This window comes from Microcebus murinus, chromosome 5 (genome assembly GCF_040939455.1).
Source record: "Microcebus murinus isolate Inina chromosome 5, M.murinus_Inina_mat1.0, whole genome shotgun sequence".
Classification (NCBI taxonomy): Eukaryota; Metazoa; Chordata; class Mammalia; order Primates; family Cheirogaleidae; genus Microcebus; species Microcebus murinus.
The window spans coordinates 20,001,704-20,020,719 of record NC_134108.1 but is presented as its reverse complement, the minus strand read 5'-3'; the positions used below and the strand labels follow the sequence as shown (position 1 = coordinate 20,020,719).

General features: G+C 37.8%; 1 protein-coding gene across 9 annotated transcripts in view; it reads left to right on the top strand.

The window, feature by feature from the left end:
* Nucleotides 1-19,016, top strand: part of UTRN (utrophin) — a 478,755-nt gene that overhangs the window by 118,459 nt on the left and 341,280 nt on the right. For all 9 annotated transcript variants that reach the window (XM_076002898.1, XM_076002896.1, XM_076002897.1 and 6 more), the window contains 10 exons: nucleotides 486-658; nucleotides 3,173-3,288; nucleotides 3,956-4,116; nucleotides 9,793-9,996; nucleotides 10,812-10,993; nucleotides 11,703-11,853; nucleotides 13,588-13,707; nucleotides 15,370-15,471; nucleotides 18,030-18,137; nucleotides 18,426-18,605. In XM_076002898.1, the coding sequence (XP_075859013.1) occupies nucleotides 486-658; nucleotides 3,173-3,288; nucleotides 3,956-4,116; nucleotides 9,793-9,996; nucleotides 10,812-10,993; nucleotides 11,703-11,853; nucleotides 13,588-13,707; nucleotides 15,370-15,471; nucleotides 18,030-18,137; nucleotides 18,426-18,605 (1,497 nt within the window). The remainder of the gene's footprint in view (nucleotides 1-485; nucleotides 659-3,172; nucleotides 3,289-3,955; nucleotides 4,117-9,792; nucleotides 9,997-10,811; nucleotides 10,994-11,702; nucleotides 11,854-13,587; nucleotides 13,708-15,369; nucleotides 15,472-18,029; nucleotides 18,138-18,425; nucleotides 18,606-19,016) is intronic.

Sequence of the window (19,016 nt, the reverse complement as noted above, 5' to 3'; positions counted from 1 at the left end):
ATTATTTGAGCACTTTCTTAAAGCCTATGTACCACTTTATAATAATAATATAAATATTAGTTCTAGAGTATAACTCTTATTGCTATCAGGAAAGGTACTTCCTTCTTCGATTTTGTAGTAAGTCAGAATTTCTTCCTTTCTTCCTTATTTTTGTAGAAAATAAAAATTGGGTTTTCTTCATTTTAAAGTGTTTTTGTGACTATGAAGGTAATGTTCATTTAAACCAAGCACAGTTACACATACTGTTTAGGACCTAGAAGATACACAGTAATATATAAAAGTGAGGTAAAAATCACCTCTAAATCCTAATACCTGAAATGATCACAGTTAGAATCTATGTTTCTGGTGTTTAAGGGAAAAAATTTGAAATAAAATGAATGCCAGTTACTTGATCCATTATGGTTAATTAGTGTAACATTCCTTATTCCAGGACTTGATAGAAATACCTGTGTTAGTTACAGGCAGGTCTGGTTTCTCTCAAACAGGTAAAAGATGTCATGAAGGACGTCATGTCGGACCTGCAGCAGACGAACAGCGAGAAGATCCTGCTGAGCTGGGTGCGCCAGACCACCAGGCCGTACAGCCAAGTCAACGTGCTCAACTTCACCACCAGCTGGACGGACGGGCTGGCCTTTAATGCCGTGCTCCACCGCCATAAGTGAGACTTCGCTCCGCTCGCTTAGATGTGGGCTCTACAAATTTGTGTCTCCTCTCTGTCCCTCCCCTGCGACCACTCCCTGAAGCCCCTTCCTCACTGTCACTGCTCTCCTCTCTGCACTTGCTCTACAAAAACCTTCAGAAAAGAAACACCATGGAAGAACACTAGCCATCAAGTCTTTCTTTCCACAGGATTTAAATGCCACGGTGCAATGTCCATGGTTTATAAGTTTAAAAATTTATAAGTTAAAAAATGTGAAATAATTCACATAATTCAGTCCCATCCATTTAGAAATATTAATAGTAATGTATACAAAGAATTGCATAAGCTTTTAGTCTCATACCAAAAGTAAAACTCTATAAATTCAATTAAAAATAGCTAAATGAACTCTATAAATTCAATTAAAAATAGCCAAATAGGTTTTTCAGGAAAACAGATGCTAATTATTTAAAACACCAAAGGTCCAAGAATAATAGCCAGTACACTTATGAAGAAGAACCAGACTGAAATACTTTCTAAAAAGAAACCAAAACTAACTATGGAGCTATATTAAGTAAGACTATGCAGTACTATAAATGAATACACTAATATAATAATAATAAGTTCAATCATATGAAATTGCCAATGCCTGACTGTTTTTGATGTTTATCAATGGCAGTTGCAGATAGTTCAGCCTAACAGAATAAAGAGCTCAGAAATTGCTCCATTACGTGGGAAACCTGATATACAAGTGAGCTGATATTGCAGATTAATTGATGGTATGGGACAATTTGTTTCCCATGTGTAAATAAGTGCACTGGAACTTCACCTTACCATACTCAAAAAATAAATTCTATGTGGATCAAAAATTTAAATGTGAAAGGCAAAATTTGTTATGTTTTATTGTTATTATAAATGATTAATTTTCTCAAGTTTCATCTCCTGTATGTTCTTTGCTTGTCTCTGAAAATACAATAGACTTGTCTACATCATATCTAGAAACTTACTCAATTATTACAAATTTTAATAAGTTTGTTTCTGTGGATTGTGGCTTTTTTTTTTAACCTCTCCCCCCAACTCCCCTTGCCTTTTTAGAATGTCTAGGAATTATGATTATTTGATTTCTTCTCTTTTCTTTTTTGTTCTTCATTGTGCCTGGTCCTTCAATGCAATGTTGATTTGAATTGGTGATAGCTGAATATTTTGTTCTTGATAACAAAGGGAGTGCTTTTAATGTTTTACCATAGGAATGTTTGTTGTGGCTTTTTTGATCTGCTTTTTATGAGGTTAAAGAATCCCTCCCAATCTTCTCCTAATCCTCCTTTATCAGTTTAAGGAGGTTGCTCTCTGTTCCTACTTGGTTAAGAGATTTTCATCAAGAAACTGGTGAATTTTAGCCAACATTTTTTTCCATTTATTAATTGATAGAACAAATATATGTAGGGTGCTGTTAGACACAGGGTATACAGCAGAGAACAAAACAGGCAAAAATCGTAATTTTTTTGGAGCTTATGTTCCAACAGAGGGAGACGGACAATAATAAAAATACATGAAAATGTAAGTTGTATAATGTATAGAAATGGTAAACATGCTGAAGAAAAATTCATCAGGCAAGAGGGGAGGAGGATGGGCTGCAGTGACCTGAATGGAGAAGTGATAGGAGATGAAGTCAGGGAGGGAACTAGGAGAAAGAGGGTTGGCAGAAGCAAATCCCAGAAGGTGAGTGGGTCTAAGATTGAAGAAGAGACGGAAGGGAAAGAAAATGATTAGCTTTTGGGCATGTCAAAGCAATAATAATGTCTAATTTGTGAGCTTAAAAGAAAATCAAGATAGAAATGAAATACAGTACCAAACAGTGGTAACATGGAGGGGAACAATTGGTGGGAAACTCTCAGGGCCTTTGTTTTAGGAATATTCTGTGAACAGATTAGAGCTGCATTTTCTATTCTGCTAACCTTGATCTTTTAATTGGAGGATGTGGTCCATTAGCATTGATTGTCATAGGTGGTTCATAAATGTATTTAGGTTCATTTTTACTACTTAGTTTGAGTTTCTTATTTCTCTTACTTTTTCTATATCTTTTCTTTCTTGTCTTCTTTTGTATTGATAAGGTTCTCCCTGTCCTTTTTCTCTTTTACTCTTTGGGAAATATTATATAATCTTTCTAGTCTTAGCGGTTATACCAGAAATTAACCATTAACCAACCAGGCATATTTAACCAATACAAAATCCTAAGAATGTGTTATCTTTTATTTTCATATTTATAAATTACTTTCAAATATTGTATATTTGACAAGCTTTCAGGATATAAGAATAAACTTTAAAAAAACTCACAAATAAAAAAATCTAAAACTAAAATGTATTAGATGGTAATGTATTAGATTGTATTGAAATTACAATTGTAATTGTATTGAAATTACAATTGTAATTGTACAATTGTATTGAAATTACAAATTAGATTGAAATGTATTAGATTGCCTACTTTGTTTCCACATATTTCATCTTCATTGCATTTTGTTTACATGGTGATTTCAGACCTGATCTCTTCAGCTGGGATAAAGTTGTCAAAATGTCCCCAATAGAGAGACTTGAACATGCCTTCAGCAAGGCTCAGACTTACTTGGGAATTGAAAAGCTGTTAGATCCTGAAGGTATTGTTCAATGTTTAATTTCAACCTTGACTTTACTGGACAATTTTTAACACTTGAAGAGCAGTGTTTTTTTTTTTTTTCTTCTAAGAATGCGCTATGAGACTTTAGGAAGCTTTTTCCTTTTTAAGTATAGGTATAAGCCATTTTATTGCAGATTAGTTATCAGTATTTTTGTATTTAGCAATTTGTAGTATCCTTTGGGTAGACATTTAATTATAGCACTGGATAAACAGTTAATCTAAATAAATTAAGATTTAACATTTTAAGAAAATATAGTTATTAGATAAACAATTGGATATTTTGTTTAGTTGATTAAAATGCATTCTTGTGTAAACACTTTAGTTGCAAATGTTGCAGGGTTGAACTCTAGACTTGTTTTCTTAGTATGAATAACATCTGTGTCTTTATCTTAAATTGTAACATATGGTAGCTTATCTTTGAGCATTTTGGGGAGTCTTTTAGGGATGATTTTTAAAAAATGGGATACTGAACAAAAATAAGTCTTTGTCTCATACGTAAAATAGCAATTTAGTGAGCTATGGTATTGCAAAGATTATATATTAAGTATTGTTTATGGGTACTAAGGGTTATTTTATATCTAATATTGGGCAGTTCACCTATTTCGGACATCTAATTTAAGCTAGTTCTTATATTCTTCCACTTTTAGATGTTGCTGTTCAGCTTCCTGACAAGAAATCCATAATTATGTATTTAACGTCTCTGTTTGAGGTGCTACCTCAGCAAGTCACTATAGATGCCATCCGTGAGGTAGAGACACTCCCAAGGAAATACAAGAAAGAATGTGAAGAAGAAGAAATTAATATACAGGTACAAATTTTTCTTAAAATGTTTGGCTTGCCATATTTGTTTTTCTCATAGGTAATAGTTAAAAACACTTTCAGAGAGTTTTTTTCTTGACTGAGAACATCTTGGTTTCTTAGCTTAAATTTGCATAAGTTCACTTTATCAGTTAGCATGCTGTCTATCACGTGTATGTAATAGAAAAGCGTAACTCAACCAACTTTATTGTAAAGGAAGATATATTATTTCACAAAACAAAGCTGGAGTTAGGGTCTAGGGCTGTTGAATGATGGAGGTCCATGACATGCTAATAATACTCCATGTTTTTCCATCTACTGATCACTATCTTTTTTTTTTTTTTTTTTTTTTGAGACAGAGTCTCGCTTTGTTGTCCAGGCTAGAGTGAGTGCCATGGCGTCAGCCTAGCTCACAGCAACCTCAAACTCCTGGGCTCAAGCAATCCTTCTGCCTCAGCCTCCCGAGTAGCTGGGACTACAGGCATGAGCCACCATGCCCGGCTAATTTTTTATATATATATATCAGTTGGCCAATTAGTTTCTTTCTATTTATAGTAGAGACGGGGTCTCGCTCTTGCTCAGGCTGGTTTTGAACTCCTGACCTTGAGCAATCCGCCCGCCTCGGCCTCCCAAGAGCTAGGATTACAGGTGTGAGCCACCGCGCCCGGCCCTGATCACTATCTTGTATCCTTGCTGTTGTATGCTGAAGATGGTTTTCCTCATATCAGCTAAGTTCTTTTCTAAGTGCTAATTTTCTTTCTTTTTTTTTTTTTGGCCATAAAAAAGGAATTTTTTTCCATTATACTCTCACAAGGACTATCAAAATACAAGGTTTATTTTCCCTTTCATTTAGGAGGAATAATCTATAGTAAGCTACTTGGCAAGTTTGGCATGAAAGGGCTTACAGTGGTTTTATTCACAAATGAGGTTTTATGCTTTAGTAGATATAAATAAAATCATAATTTATTTTCTTTCTTAATTATCCTGTTTTGAATCAATCCGTATTTTACCTCATCCTGTCTTAGCCCAACCAGTCCTCTTTATTTATAAAACAAGAGACTATTAAGAGTTGGATGAGACCTTAGAGGTCATTTGGCTCAACAATTCAGTAACCAAGCAACCAAGAGGTAGACATGGATTTCAAAATTATAAGGATATATATTTCAGAGTGGCAGAAAGCTTGGGCTCTGCAGCTAAAGTTTTATCTTGTTGCTACTTGTTTGGGATGGGTGACTTAATCTCTCAACCACAGTTTTGTCTGTGAAATGAGCTTAAAGCTACCTACTTCATAAAGATAATGAATTCGAAGTGTCTAAAATGATATTAATAAGCATTCCATAAGCAGCAGCTATCATTATTATAATTTTTCCTCTCAATTTGTTTTGGCATTCTTATTCAACAAGTTTATTTTTAAAAATATTCTTTAATTCTCATACAGTAATAATAGTCTTGAGTTGACATAGCATCATCTTTTTTCCTCTGCTGGGATTCAGAGAACTTAGTTATTATTTTAAATTTTCTTGGGGTAGTATGTACCAATCCTTTTATTTTTTTCCATTTCAGAAATAGCATGATTTATAGAGAAAGAAAAAAAAAGCACTTGTTGAGGAAAAGAGGGTGAGAGAGGGAGCTTGATTGTGAACCTACGGCTGTTTTTAGTAGTTTTGAAAATCAAGTGATGCTGAGGAAAAGCCCTAACTTCTTATAACTGACTGAAAATATGCTGGGAAGCATTTGCCTCTAGCAGTGTCGTTATTCTGCATCAATGATGTGCCTTTTTAGGTGGCTCAGATAATCTGGGTTTGTCTCTTGGTTTTAGAATAATTTCTTTATTGGACGGAGATTCCTGTTGTTGGAAAGATAGGATATTTCAGCTGGGCACAGTGCCTCAGGCCTGTAATGCTGGCACTCTGGAAGGCCAAGGCGGGAGGATCTCTTGAGGTCAGGAGTTCAAGACCAGCCTCGTCTCTACTAAAAATAGAAAAAGTTAGCTGGGCAAGGTGGCACATGCCTGTAGTCTCAGCTACTCGGGAGGCTGAAGCAGGAGGATTGCTTGAGCTCAGGAGTTTGACGTTCCTGTGAGCTAGGCTGATGCCATGTCACTCTAGCCCAGAGAACAGAGGGAGACTCTGTCTCAAAAAAAAGAAAGATAAGGATATTTTAATTCTTATAGTTAAGACCATTCTCTCTTAAAAAGGAGACTTTCATTTGCCTTTCATAATATATAGATAAAATTATCACTTCTGTTTAGGGTTCATGGTGGCATGATAAGAATTGCAGAAACCATTTGCTGTTTGATTAAGTGCAAATGTATTAACACTAACCTCTTTATTTGGATGCTTTCATTAGTGCCTTAGAGGCTGAATTACGTTAATTGAGAAATAAAATGTGATTAAGTTTTAATCATCTACCCTCTGCCATAGCTTGCCATCTAGCACTCTCCAGTGCATGCTAATAGTCAGACTTTCTCTCCTGCTCTGTTATTTCTCCAAACATATGCTAGTGGCCAGCAAATATTATGTAATAATTCCTGCATTTCTATTTAAATATCTGTCAGTTGAAAGTCTCCTCATGTGTTTTAATTAATACCTTCTGCACATTTGCATTTAGACAAAGCCTTCCGTCTCCCACCTGATAGATGCTGGTGTCTATCTAAGTGGCTTTTGCTGGTCCCTAACTTTTCTGGTTCTTCGAAATCCTCATTGTACTATAGAGGTTTGGTACTAAATGATCTCCAGGGTTATTTTAGCTCTGCAGTTTTAGGAATTTAAGTCTAAAAGTTAGCTCATTTCCTCTCTGTCTTTGTCACCATCTATTTCTTCATTATTCACTGTTTCAACTCTGCTCATTTTTGAAGTCCTGTATTCAGTTTACTGGATTCATTTGATTCTTCCTCTTGAATGTCTTTTTTGTGTGTTTTCTTTCTGTTCCAGCCTCATATTAATTAAAGACCTCATCTTTTGTAGTTTCCAAGACCCACCCTACTTCCTCACTGTAGTCAGAGTGGACTTTTTCTCCTTTTCCCGCCAAGATTCTTGTGCATACAGTTTCCACTCTCTGAAATGTTCCTCCATTAACTCCAAGCTGCCTATTTTTCCTCAGTTTCAACGGAAGCTTTTCAGAGAAGTCTTCTCTGATGAACCTATCAAAATATGACACCACACGCATACTCTCTCTCTGTTTCTTGCTACCAAACTATTTTTGTAAACTCTGTTAAGAATTTTAAATTATATCCTTTTTTTTTTTTTTTTGAGACAGAGTCTCACTCTGTTGCCCAGGCTAGCGTGCCGTGGTGTGGTGTCAGCCTAGCTCACAGCAACCTCAAACTCCTGGGCTCAGGTGATCCTCTTGCCTCAGCCTCCTGAGTAGCTGGGACTACAGGCATACACCACCATGCCCGGCTAATTTTTTCTATATATTTTTAGTTGTCCAGCTAATTTCTTTCTATTTTTAGTAGAGACGGGGTCTCGCTCTTGCTCAGGCTGGTTTTGAACTCCTGAGCTCAAATAATCTTCCTGCCTCGGCCTCCCGGAGTGCCCTAGGATTATAGGTGTGAGCCACCACACCCGGCCTTAAATTATATCTTAAGAGTATTGGGAAAGCCACTGAAACGTTTTAAGCAGGAGAGTGTTACGATGTGATTACATTTTTGAAAGTTCATCCTGGCTGTTGTGTGAGAAATGGATTGTGGAGGTGGGAGTACGGGGGTTGGGGGTCGGGGGAGCAAATGGGAAAGCAGAGACCCCTGTTAGCAGGCTGTCACAGTCCAGAGGAGAGACTTAGATGGCTGTGGGATGGAAAGGTCTTGATGGATTTGAGATAAGTTTTGAATTATCTGGCTCCCAGGTTTTAGCTGGAGTAATTAGGTGCATGGAGAAGCCATCTGCTAAGATGAGGAAGCCTGAGAAGGAACATGTTCTGGAAAAAAACGAAGGGTTTAAATATGGACATGGGCCGGGCGCTGTGGCTCACGCCTGTAATCCTAGCTCTTGGGAGGCCGAGGCGGGCGGATTGCTCAAGGTCAGGAGTTCAAAACCAGCCTGAGCAAGAGCGAGACCCCGTCTCTACTATAAATAGAAAGAAATTAATTGGCCAACTGATATATATATAAAAAATTAGCCGGGCATGGTGGCGCATGCCTGTAGTCCCAGCTACTCGGGAGGCTGAGGCAGAAGGATCACTCGAGCCCAGGAGTTTGAGGTTGCTGTGAGCTAGGCTGACGCCACGGCACTCACTCTAGCCTAGGCAAAAAAGCGAGACTCTGTCTCAAAAAAAAAAAAAAAAAAAATATGGACATGGTTTGAGATACCTATGAGACAATGAAGTGGAGATGCTAAGGTAGTGGGATACAGGAGTTGGGACTTCAGGCTCCTAGTGGGTATAGATGGTTCTTTGAAGCCAATGGGAGAAGATGAGATTACTCAGGCAAAGAATACAGAGGGAAGAAAAAAGAACCCAGGGCTTAATTTTGAGGAGATTCATTACTCACAGGTCAGCAGCTGCTGTTGAACCAGCAGAAGACCAGTGTGGTGTTGCTGTAGCAGGGAAAGCAGAGCTGTAAGAGACTGGGGAGTGGTCAGGCATGTGGGGTGCTGCTGAGGGCTGAAGTAGGGTTACCAGCTCTTGGGGTTTGCTTGGAACAGTTCTAGTTTGTGTTTGTAGTTCTAGCACAGTTATTACCCAAAGCATTCTACTATCTGATATTTTGATTTATTATTTGGTCACCCCATAGAGGATGCTGGAAGTGTAGATTTGGCAAGGGGAAGGTTATTGGTGATATTGGCAGAAGCCTTTCTGGTTGAGTGGTGGGGCAAATGCAAGTCAGGGTGAAAGGGAATGCTAACATTTCTTGTATTGTTTTAAGTACATTTCTGTACGTTTGAAATAGTCTATTTAAAAATTGTGGATGAGAAGTGATAAAGTAGAGATAAGATATAGGCAGGTTTTAAAAAGTCTGTGTCTCAAAGGGAACAAAGGAACCAGAGAGAGACGGTCGATTTGGTTATAAGATCTTGAAGTTTATAAGGAAATACTCAGTTGCTTAGAAAGAGCTTGAGAGAAATTTATCCCATGAGCATTAAAACAAACAACCAAACAAAAAAGGCCAAGTAAACCAGAGAGCAATTGCCTCAAAAAAAATACACTCAGTACAACAGTCTGTTTGTGTGGCTGTCTTTTAGTATCTAAAAATGCAAGGCTAAATTGCAGTTCAATAAAAGCAATTTAACTAGGGGTCAAAGCAGAGTTCTAATCTTTCTCTCTTTTTCCTTAAATTACATCCATCCTTGAAGGCCCCACACGTTGCAGTTCCTCTAGGAAACTTTGCTAACCGTTTTAGCCCTTGGTGAACTCAAATGTCATTCCTTGTTGGGACCATGGCATTTATCATGGTACTAATAACCATTTTATTTTTGCTCAGAAGTGATTCATTGGGTTCTTTCTCTCTTTCCAACGGTGTCAGACTCTCCTTGAGTACAGAACTCATGAGTACATACCGCTTTTGTACTCTTTGCCATTCTAGCACAGTGAATAAATGCTTTCTGACTAATTCGTGGCATTGCTCATCTGACTCCGAGAAGGAGTTGGATTAATGCCTAACACACGGTGGTATCTACCTTAGGTTCTCTGTATAGTGTGTGCTTGTCTTCATGGTAATTGTAGGTTTTTCTTGGCTTTGTTTTTATAGAGCACAGCTCCCGAGGAGGAACGTGGGAGTCCCAGAGCTGAAACCCCCAGCACTGTCACCGAGGTGGACATGGATCTGGACAGTTATCAGATAGCGCTGGAGGAAGTGCTGACCTGGCTGCTTTCTGCCGAGGACACTTTCCAGGAGCAAGATGACATTTCTGATGATGTTGAAGAAGTCAAAGACCAGTTTGCAACCCATGAAGTAAGTATCTGTAGTTGCTGAAAAGGGTGTATCTGCCCTGAGGTTTGTGCCTTAATCAGGGGCTCTTCCCTGGTGTTTGTTGTTTACTGAGTTCTGCTCTATGCAAAGGTCATGGCTTGTTTCAGGACTTGTGATAGGACTTTGTTATAAAATTGATGTGGGTGATTAACTGCATCAGAATTTGATTTCAGATTTTAATCTTGTTGTAACTTGTATATTTTATAGAACCACTGTCGAAAAGCAGTGCACAGTAATGCTCATTTCTGAAGTGTATTGTTATAGTGAAAAACAAAATGGCAAAGCAATACAACAAATCTTTAGGTTTTGAATTTTCCCCAGAAAGTTATTAATGTTTTTAATTGCATGATTAAGCAAATGTCCAACCGTGTTCCTGTACAATTTTGTTTATTTTGAGACAAGGTCTCACTCTGTTACCTTAACTGGAGTGCAGTGGAATCATCATAGCTCAAACTCCTGGGCTCAAGTGATTCTCCTGCCTCAGCCTTCCGAATAACTGGGACTACAGGTGTGCGCCATCATGCCTGGCTAATTTTTCTATTTTTTGTAGACATGGGGCCTGGCTCTTGCTCAGGCTGGTCTCCAACTCCTAGCCTTAGGCAATCTTCCCACCTTGGGCTCCCAAAGTGCTGAGATTACAGGTGTGAGTCACTGCACCTGCTCCAAAGTCTACTTTATTTGTTCTCTACTAGGCTACCTTTTTCTGCAGCATTGATATTTAGACTAGGCATTAGTAATTAATTATTATTATTTTTTGCCATGAGTAGCTCACAAATCATAATGATGTGCCTTTCTAGGCTTTTATGATGGAGCTAACTGCACACCAGAGCAGCGTGGGAAGCGTCCTGCAGGCGGGTAACCAGCTGATAACACAAGGGACTCTGTCAGATGAAGAGGAGTTTGAAATTCAGGAACAAATGACCCTGCTGAATGCTAGATGGGAAGCGCTTAGGGTGGAGAGTATGGACAGACAGTCTCGGTGAGTGGAAGGCCATGACGTTGACACTTTCTTCCATAGGCTACGTTGCACACTTTAGGTCAAGTACAAGTCCACAAGTCTGTGAAAACAAGATCATTACAGAACTTGCCTCGTAAAAGACTCTTTCTTATTTTGCACTGTTCCTGGAATTTTGCATGACCTTTGTTTTCCCTTGGATGTGTTAGCCAAACCAAAAGATAAAAGTTGGAATATAGAACTTAGCAAAAAAGGAGAAAACAGTTCATATGGACAGTTAACTATTTGCAGTGTTAAAATCCACTAACCATTAACTCAGCATGAAAACAGGACTACATAGTATCTATCTGCCATTCCATTTTGTACCATTTTTTTTTTTTTAGAGCTTTCTCATGGCCCATTTTATTTCAGTATTGTGTACTAAGGAGCAAACTGCATTCCATTGCCATTTCCACCTATTTAATAAGCAGGAATTCCTGATTGAAGAAACAATGATTCTGATACGAATACCGGGTGCTGTTACTTGCATTCTTTGACTACACTTAATGGACTTCATTTAGGAAGAAAATAAAAGTTTTTCCCACCCTGGTTTCTATGTTTGAAGACTAAACGCTGCTTTCAGTGTGTAGACAAGGGTGTGTTCCCTTGCCCCATATCTCTGGTGCCTGGAGTATGTGTTTACCTTTGCAAGGGGAAAAGCTCGTGGGAATAACCCTGTGCTCTCCACGGACAGGTTGCACGACGTGCTGATGGAACTGCAGAAGCTGCAGCTGCAGCAGCTCTCTGCCTGGTTAACACTCACGGAGGAACGCATTCAGAAGATGGAAACTTGCCCCCTGGATGATGATTTAAATGCCCTGCAAAAGCTGCTAGAAGAACATAAAGTAAATCTCTCATGTTTTTTTTATACCTTATCAAATATGAAAGAGCAGCACTTAGCATTGTCAGAGGCCGATGACTTGTATCATTAGCACGGAGGTGGGACACTTCTTCAGTGCTCTGTTTGTTCAGAAGCTCATAGGGTTGCGTTCCTGGGGATGTGACTTTTCTGAGCCAGGAATGAAAGCGCAGGTAAAATTTTATATGGGAACGGGCAGGTTTCTTATGAAGGTACATCGCTTTCATAGGGTTTGAGAAGGGTTTTTTTTTTGGACCCATAAGAGAACACACGTGTGGCTGAGAACACACGCGTGTTGGCGTGAGTGCAGTGTGTAGGTGAAGAAGGAAACCCTGAGAGGTGGCTGTACCTAATCCTTTAAGGAAAGCTGTTGCTTCTTCTCTGGTCCAGGAAAGCATCAAGCACTAGGCGAGGAACCAAAATTTGGTGGACAATTTAATTTAGTCACAAATTTAGGGGAGAACTTTTCATAGTGGAGATCAGTAAAGGTAGAGTGAAATATTCTGTCTGCAAAGTGTTTGAGGAATTTTATTCATCAAGGAAACAGACAGACACATAACAAAGCTTTAAAGGTAACATTAAGTAGAACTCTGAGAGCCAGGCATCTGACACTATTGATGGTGTTTAAATAAATTACCTATATACATATGTCTAATGACTATGCTCTTCCCATGGAAAAGGTGAGGATGGAAATGTCCAAATTGCTTTCTTGGGTAGCAAATCAGAGTAACTTCTGACTATCATGTAACATTTTCCTTGTCTCTTACTTTATGCCACACTGCACTAGATAAAATGATCTCTGACTCTATATTTAAGCTCTGGACTTTTTTGCTTTACCAATTCTATATTTTTGTCATAATTCCTGGTATAGAGACTCAACTCTTTTTTTTTTTTTTCCTTCTTTTTTTTTTTCTTTTTTTTTTTTTTAATATATTAGTTGGCCAATTAATTTATTTCTATTTATAGTAGAGACGGGGTCTCGCTCTTGCTCAGGCTGGTTTCGAACTCCTGACCTCGAGCAATCCGCCCGCCTCGGCCTCCCAGAGTGCTAGGATTACAGGCTTGAGCCACCGCGCCCGGCCTTTTTTTTTTTTTTTTTTTTTTTGAGACAGAGTCTCGCTTTGTTGTCCAGGCTAGAGTGAGTGCCGTGGCGTCAGCCTAGCTCACAGCAACCTCAAACTCCTGGGCTCCAGTGATCCTTCTGCCTCAGCCTCCCGAGTAGCTGGGACTACAGGCATGTGCCACTATGCCCGGCTAATTTTTTATATATATATCAGTTGGCCAATTAATTTCTTTCTATTTATAGTAGAGACGGGGTCTCGCTCTTGCTCAGGCTGGTTTTGAACTCCTGACCTTGAGCAATCCGCCCGCCTCGGCCTCCCAAGAGCTAGGATTACAGGCGTGAGCCACAGCGCCCGGCCTAGACTCAACTCTTTTATGCAAAAAAATAATTATTTTTTGCCAGAACGTGAAATAAAAGTGATGATATTTCCCATATTCAATCTGTTATGACATTGCGTTTTCAAACTGCCTTGGTTCATAATGAAATGTAAAGATGTATAATGGGCTTGTTTCATTAGTAGAACACTCAGGGTAATGATGGGAAATTTAAATACGATGCCTCATTGAGTGTCCTTAATTACTATTGACAACCGAGTACGTTTTAAATAGGTAAATGTGAAAGAGTGGAAATAATGGTTTATCTTAATTTTTTCTCTAGAGTTTGCAAAATGATCTTGAGGCTGAACAGGTGAAAGTGAATTCATTAACTCACATGGTGGTAATTGTGGATGAAAACAGTGGTGAGAGTGCTACAGCTGTTCTAGAAGATCAGTTACAGGTAAGGACCCTGTAAAGTAAGGTAATCCTGAAGGACCTGTGGTCTGAGACCCAAGCATGTGTTGCCCCATCCTTCACGGCCTCATTGTTTATCCACAAGGGTAGAGAAGTCCACTTTTGGTTGTACTTCCCAGTTAGGGTTCCACAGTGTCTGTGTTTCAGGAGTTCCCATGTATTGATTCCTTTACTGCAGCCCTTGAGGGGAATGTGGAGGTCTGGTCATGATCCCCAGCTTCCTTGTGCATAACGTTAACACAATTGGGAAGCACGGGAACTGATCTCAGCAAGTAGCCTATGAACCTCTTGGTTAGAATCACTTGAGGAGTTTGTTAAAAATGTAGATTCTTCCTAGGCTCTACGCACACCTGCATCTGGGTGGAGGAGGGGATAGTGAATCTGCATGGTGAAAAACAAAGGTGTGTGTATACAAAAATTTGAGAATTCCAGTTTGTAGGCTTGTATCTCGGTGTCTTTGGTAGATTACTGTGTGATTTTCAACAACAGTTTTGGAAACCTCAACACATTGCTTCTTTTTGCACAAAGGCAAAAATGTATCTTTACAATTCTTTGTGAAGAAATTTATTGGTATTTCTTTTTGAACAATACCTAATAAGATGTTTCCAATTTATGACTTCTAGACTATAATTTCATCACGTGAAGTCCTTTTTCTTTTGTAAAGAAAAAGTTCTGAGACTTCAGTGTACTAATATTTAATTATTACAGTAATCTGAGAGGTAGGTCCATGTCTTGACTATTTAGCGGGAGGAAACTGCAATTCAGGGAGTATAAGTGATGCCCCAGAGATTTAAATAGACAAGGAGTGGCTATGCTGAGACTAGAGAGACCTTTCTTCTGGCTCTAAGTTCTCTATCTCTTGCACCCTTAAAAGCTTACTCTGGTATTAAATATCAAAATGGTATAATATGAATTAAATAATTCTTGTTCACATGTAAGTAGTATAGAGATAAATTTTAACATTTGTTTGATATTACTTATAAAATGATAGTAAAATAATTTTCAGGTAAAATCATTGTAAAGAATGATGTTTTTAAAAATTAGTTAATCAAATTTATTTATTTAGTATTTTTAATACTCATAATATTCTTTTGTTAATTTATGGAGAATTTTCTGTAGAAATTTTCATGTAATATAAACAGAACAAATCAACTAAGCACTTTACTGTTTTTTAGAAATTCTCTTATTCAAAAATGTAGTTTTTATAAATTTAAACATTTTTCTTAATTTTGGTACTATAGATGAACATTTCTTGGTATTTAAAGATGGTTAAGAAATATAACTGATGCACTAATTTTTTTTTTTTAGGTAATTATAGCCTAGAAAATAGATATGTAGATATATGTAAAAACATCAAATTCTCATATAAAAACCACAACGAAATGGAAAGTGTAGGGATTTGGAGTCAAAGATATAGGGTAGAGTTTTGGTTGTACCACTTTCTAGTGTCATGAAATAATCTGTTAAATTCCATACGGATTAGTTTTTCTCATTGGTACATATGTTATTTTAAAGCAACTTTTTAAAAAATATTTTTATAAATAGCTATTCTGTAATAAAGAACAATGGAAATCACAGATTTCTGTAATGATTGTGATAACTCTCTTTGAAGGCCGTGCTGACTCAGGGTGGTGTTTTCCTTTCGTAGAAACTTGGGGAGCGCTGGACGGCGGTGTGCCGTTGGACTGAAGAACGCTGGAACAGATTACAGGAAATCAACATATTGTGGCAGGAATTATTGGAAGAACAGGTATGAAACACTTATCTAGAAGAGTCGAAACAAATAGTGAAAAGCAAACCCACCTTTTATTACGGCATTAGAATACAGTTACCTTCTTTAGTTTTCTTTGAAAGGAAAATATACAAATAATTACTATTTTAAAAATCAGATTCCTGTCCATTTTATCATGCAGCATATTTATAGAGATCATATCATATGACTCCATTGTAATGACAATTTGATTTGTATTTATCGTTCAGAATGTTAGTACTTAGATATCATGATTTGTTTGACATTACAATTATTATTGGATTCACGTTAGGTAATGTGTATGAATTTGTATCAGCACAATTCCTACCATATGGTTTACGTTCAGTAAATAATGTATAAATGAAACCACCTAGTGCATGGTGAACTTTAAAATCACGAGAATTTTTCTTGATTTTTTTAAATCCGGGATAAGTACTGAAAGTAATGAGAAAATGTTATTTGGCAACACCTTTGATTGAGTGCTTAGTTAAGAGTATATTTTTACCACCAAGGATTACTACAGCAAATAAACTGATGGGGTGAAGCTTCCACCTTAATTTTTCCATCAGAGTGGTGGCCCTTCGCCCATATTATGTCCTTCCAGAAAAACAACCAACATAACAAAATACAAATAAGCAAAACTCTTATCCCAAAATGCCAAACAGTTGTGGTTTAGAAAATAAGCAGATACTATATTCCCACATCTCCCAGTGTCCATTTTGATTCTTTTAAATACATTTCATTTCCCTCCACAAAAAGGAACTATATTGTCTTCAGGGGGAATAAAACCCCAAGCGTATGATGTTTTGTGGTTCACTAAATATGGTGGCACATAGTACATCTTAAAAAGTAGGTTGCAAAATTTGTCCAAATATAAATTGTTAATCACTACTCCCCCTTCTCAATCTTTGGTCACAATTTTCTTATTAAGAATCACATGATGGGCTTGATTCTGATTTCTGATATATTTACGTTTCACTTTACAAAGATTTAAATGTAGTTGGAATCTTGTATTCAAGGCCAAATGATCTCATGGAATAGTTAAAATTTTACTTTGGTAATAACAACAGGAGACATTGATTGCCAGAGACAACCATTGTGTTATCCTTCTACACAGTAAAATAATTTAAAATTTGGAAATGGCTTTACTTTGATAATTTAAAAATATGTTAAAAAAAGAGGAAATGGCTAGTATTTTGGTCACTTGTATTAGGTTTTAAACTGACCTTTGAGTCATGTTCTATTAGTGATCTGACATTTTGACTGTATCTTTTGTGTGTGTGTATGTGGTGTTTGTACTTTCTATCTGTGCCATAGTTATTTATATGCATATATTATCAGTCGTACCAAATTGAGGACAGGATCCATATTGGTCTTTTAGTTTCCTAATCTTCATTTCTTTTTCTTTGGTGGAATATACAGGTGAGAAATAGTTGTTAAATAAATTGATCAATAAAACAAGTGAGAAAAAAATCGATCCCATTGCAAAAACAGAACCAAGTTTTTTTTCCTCCCAGCTAAATAGAAAAGTGTTTCTGTGATAGATGCTACATTTGGGGAAGAATTATCTCGATGCTGCCACAGTTGTTTTCCATCTCTCCTTCAGGGTTATCTCTCTACATTATTAAATATATTTTGCTTAAAAAAGATATGTTGGGCCGGGTGCGGCCTAGCACTCTGGGAGGCCAAAGTGGGTGGATTGCTCAAGGTCAGGAGTTCGAGAGCAGCCTGATCAAGAGCGAGAACCCATCTCTACTAAAAATAGAAAGAAATTAGCTGGACAGCTAAAAACATATAGAAAAATTAGCTGGGCATGGTGGCGCATGCCTGTAGTCCCAGCTACTTGGGAGGCTGAGGCAGGAGGATCGCTTGAGCCCAGGAGTTTGAGGTTGCTAGGAGCTAGGCTGACACGATTCTAGTCTAGGCAACAGAGTGAGACTCTTTCTCAAAAAAAAAAAAGTGTTGATGCCAGTGAAGTTAACTGTACATTGGCCTTGGGGCATCCTCAGACTTCCTTTTTTAATCATAATTGCTATTGAACCTTGACCATCAGTGGGGCTTTCCTGCATGATGCTGTGGAAAGACCATTGGTTTTGGGGTGGGTCCTTGATCCTGCTCTGCCATTAACCAGCCAGGTGATCTTGGGCATGTAACTTAACTCTTCTCTCCTTCCTCTTAAGTCAAGGATGTGGAACAAGACAATGTCTGAGCTTCCTTCTGCCTCTAGAGAGTTACAATGTCGTTTTTTTGGAGACTTTTGGATAGTTGGATTTACCCTTTCTCCTCCACCAACCTCTTGAGAATTAGGTTTGATTAACCAGGTGTGGGGTAATATCAGGTTAATCTGTTGCAGATATGAGATGGATAATATTTTAAAGAAAGGTGTCTTTGTGGATTATTTGTGCATCAGACTTAGGTATTTGAGGTCTTTCTCCCCCCCCCCCCCAATTAGGGTGAAGCCTCTAATAAAAAAATAGTTAGAGATTTGGAAAGTTGATTGAATTGAATTAACAAATGATGCTGCAGATATATTTTCAACTTTTTGTTATGACTTGTAGTGCTTGTTAAAGGCTTGGTTAACCGAAAAAGAAGAGGCTTTAAATAAAGTCCAGACAAGCAACTTCAAAGACCAAAAGGAACTAAGTGTCAGCGTTCGACGTCTGGCTGTAAGTAAAAGTAATGCCGTTGTCAGCATTTGTGTTGTAAGCCTATGATATCTTAGTGTTTTATATCAATGGTTAATACAATTTAGTGAACACAGATAATGGCTCATTACCCAATACCAGACTGCTGCCATGCAATGATTTGGAGGCTGGAATCTTATGTTTAGCGCAGTGAACTGCATAACATGTAGATTGAATTATAAAATATACATGTTTACATTTCTTGGCTGGGAACCAGGAAGATAAAGTCCTGTTAATGGAGAATTCTCTACTAAATATCTGAAATACTAGATTTTGAAGGAAGACATGGAAATGAAGCGTCAAACATTGGATCAGCTGAGTGAGATTGGCCAAGATGTGAGTCAGTTACTTGATAACCCCAGGGCATCTAAGAAGATCAACAGTGACTCAGAGGAACTAACTCAAAGATGGGATTCTTTGGTTCAGAGACTGGAAGATTCATCCAACCAGGTACCTTTTGATTTGGATAGTATGTTGTGCCATTAAATAAAAATTTAAATTTCAGTGTTCAGGTTCATTTTAATTTTTATGACATGAAAGAGTAGTAGGTGAACTAAAAAGTTGATTTCTTACACCTGATGAAAATTTGCCATGCGAAAATCTTTTCCTTCAGTTTTTTTTTTTTTTTTTTGAAACAGAGTCTCGCTTTGTTGCCCAGGCTAGAGTGAGTGCCCTGGCGTCAGCCTAGCTCACAGCAACCTCAATCTCCTGGGCTCAAGCAATCCTCCTGCCTCACCCTCCTGAGTAGCTGGAACTACAGGCATGCACCACCATGCCCGGCTAATTTTTCTATATATATTAGTTGACCAATTCATTTCTTTTTATTTATAGTAGAGACGGGGTCTCACTCTTGCTCTGGCT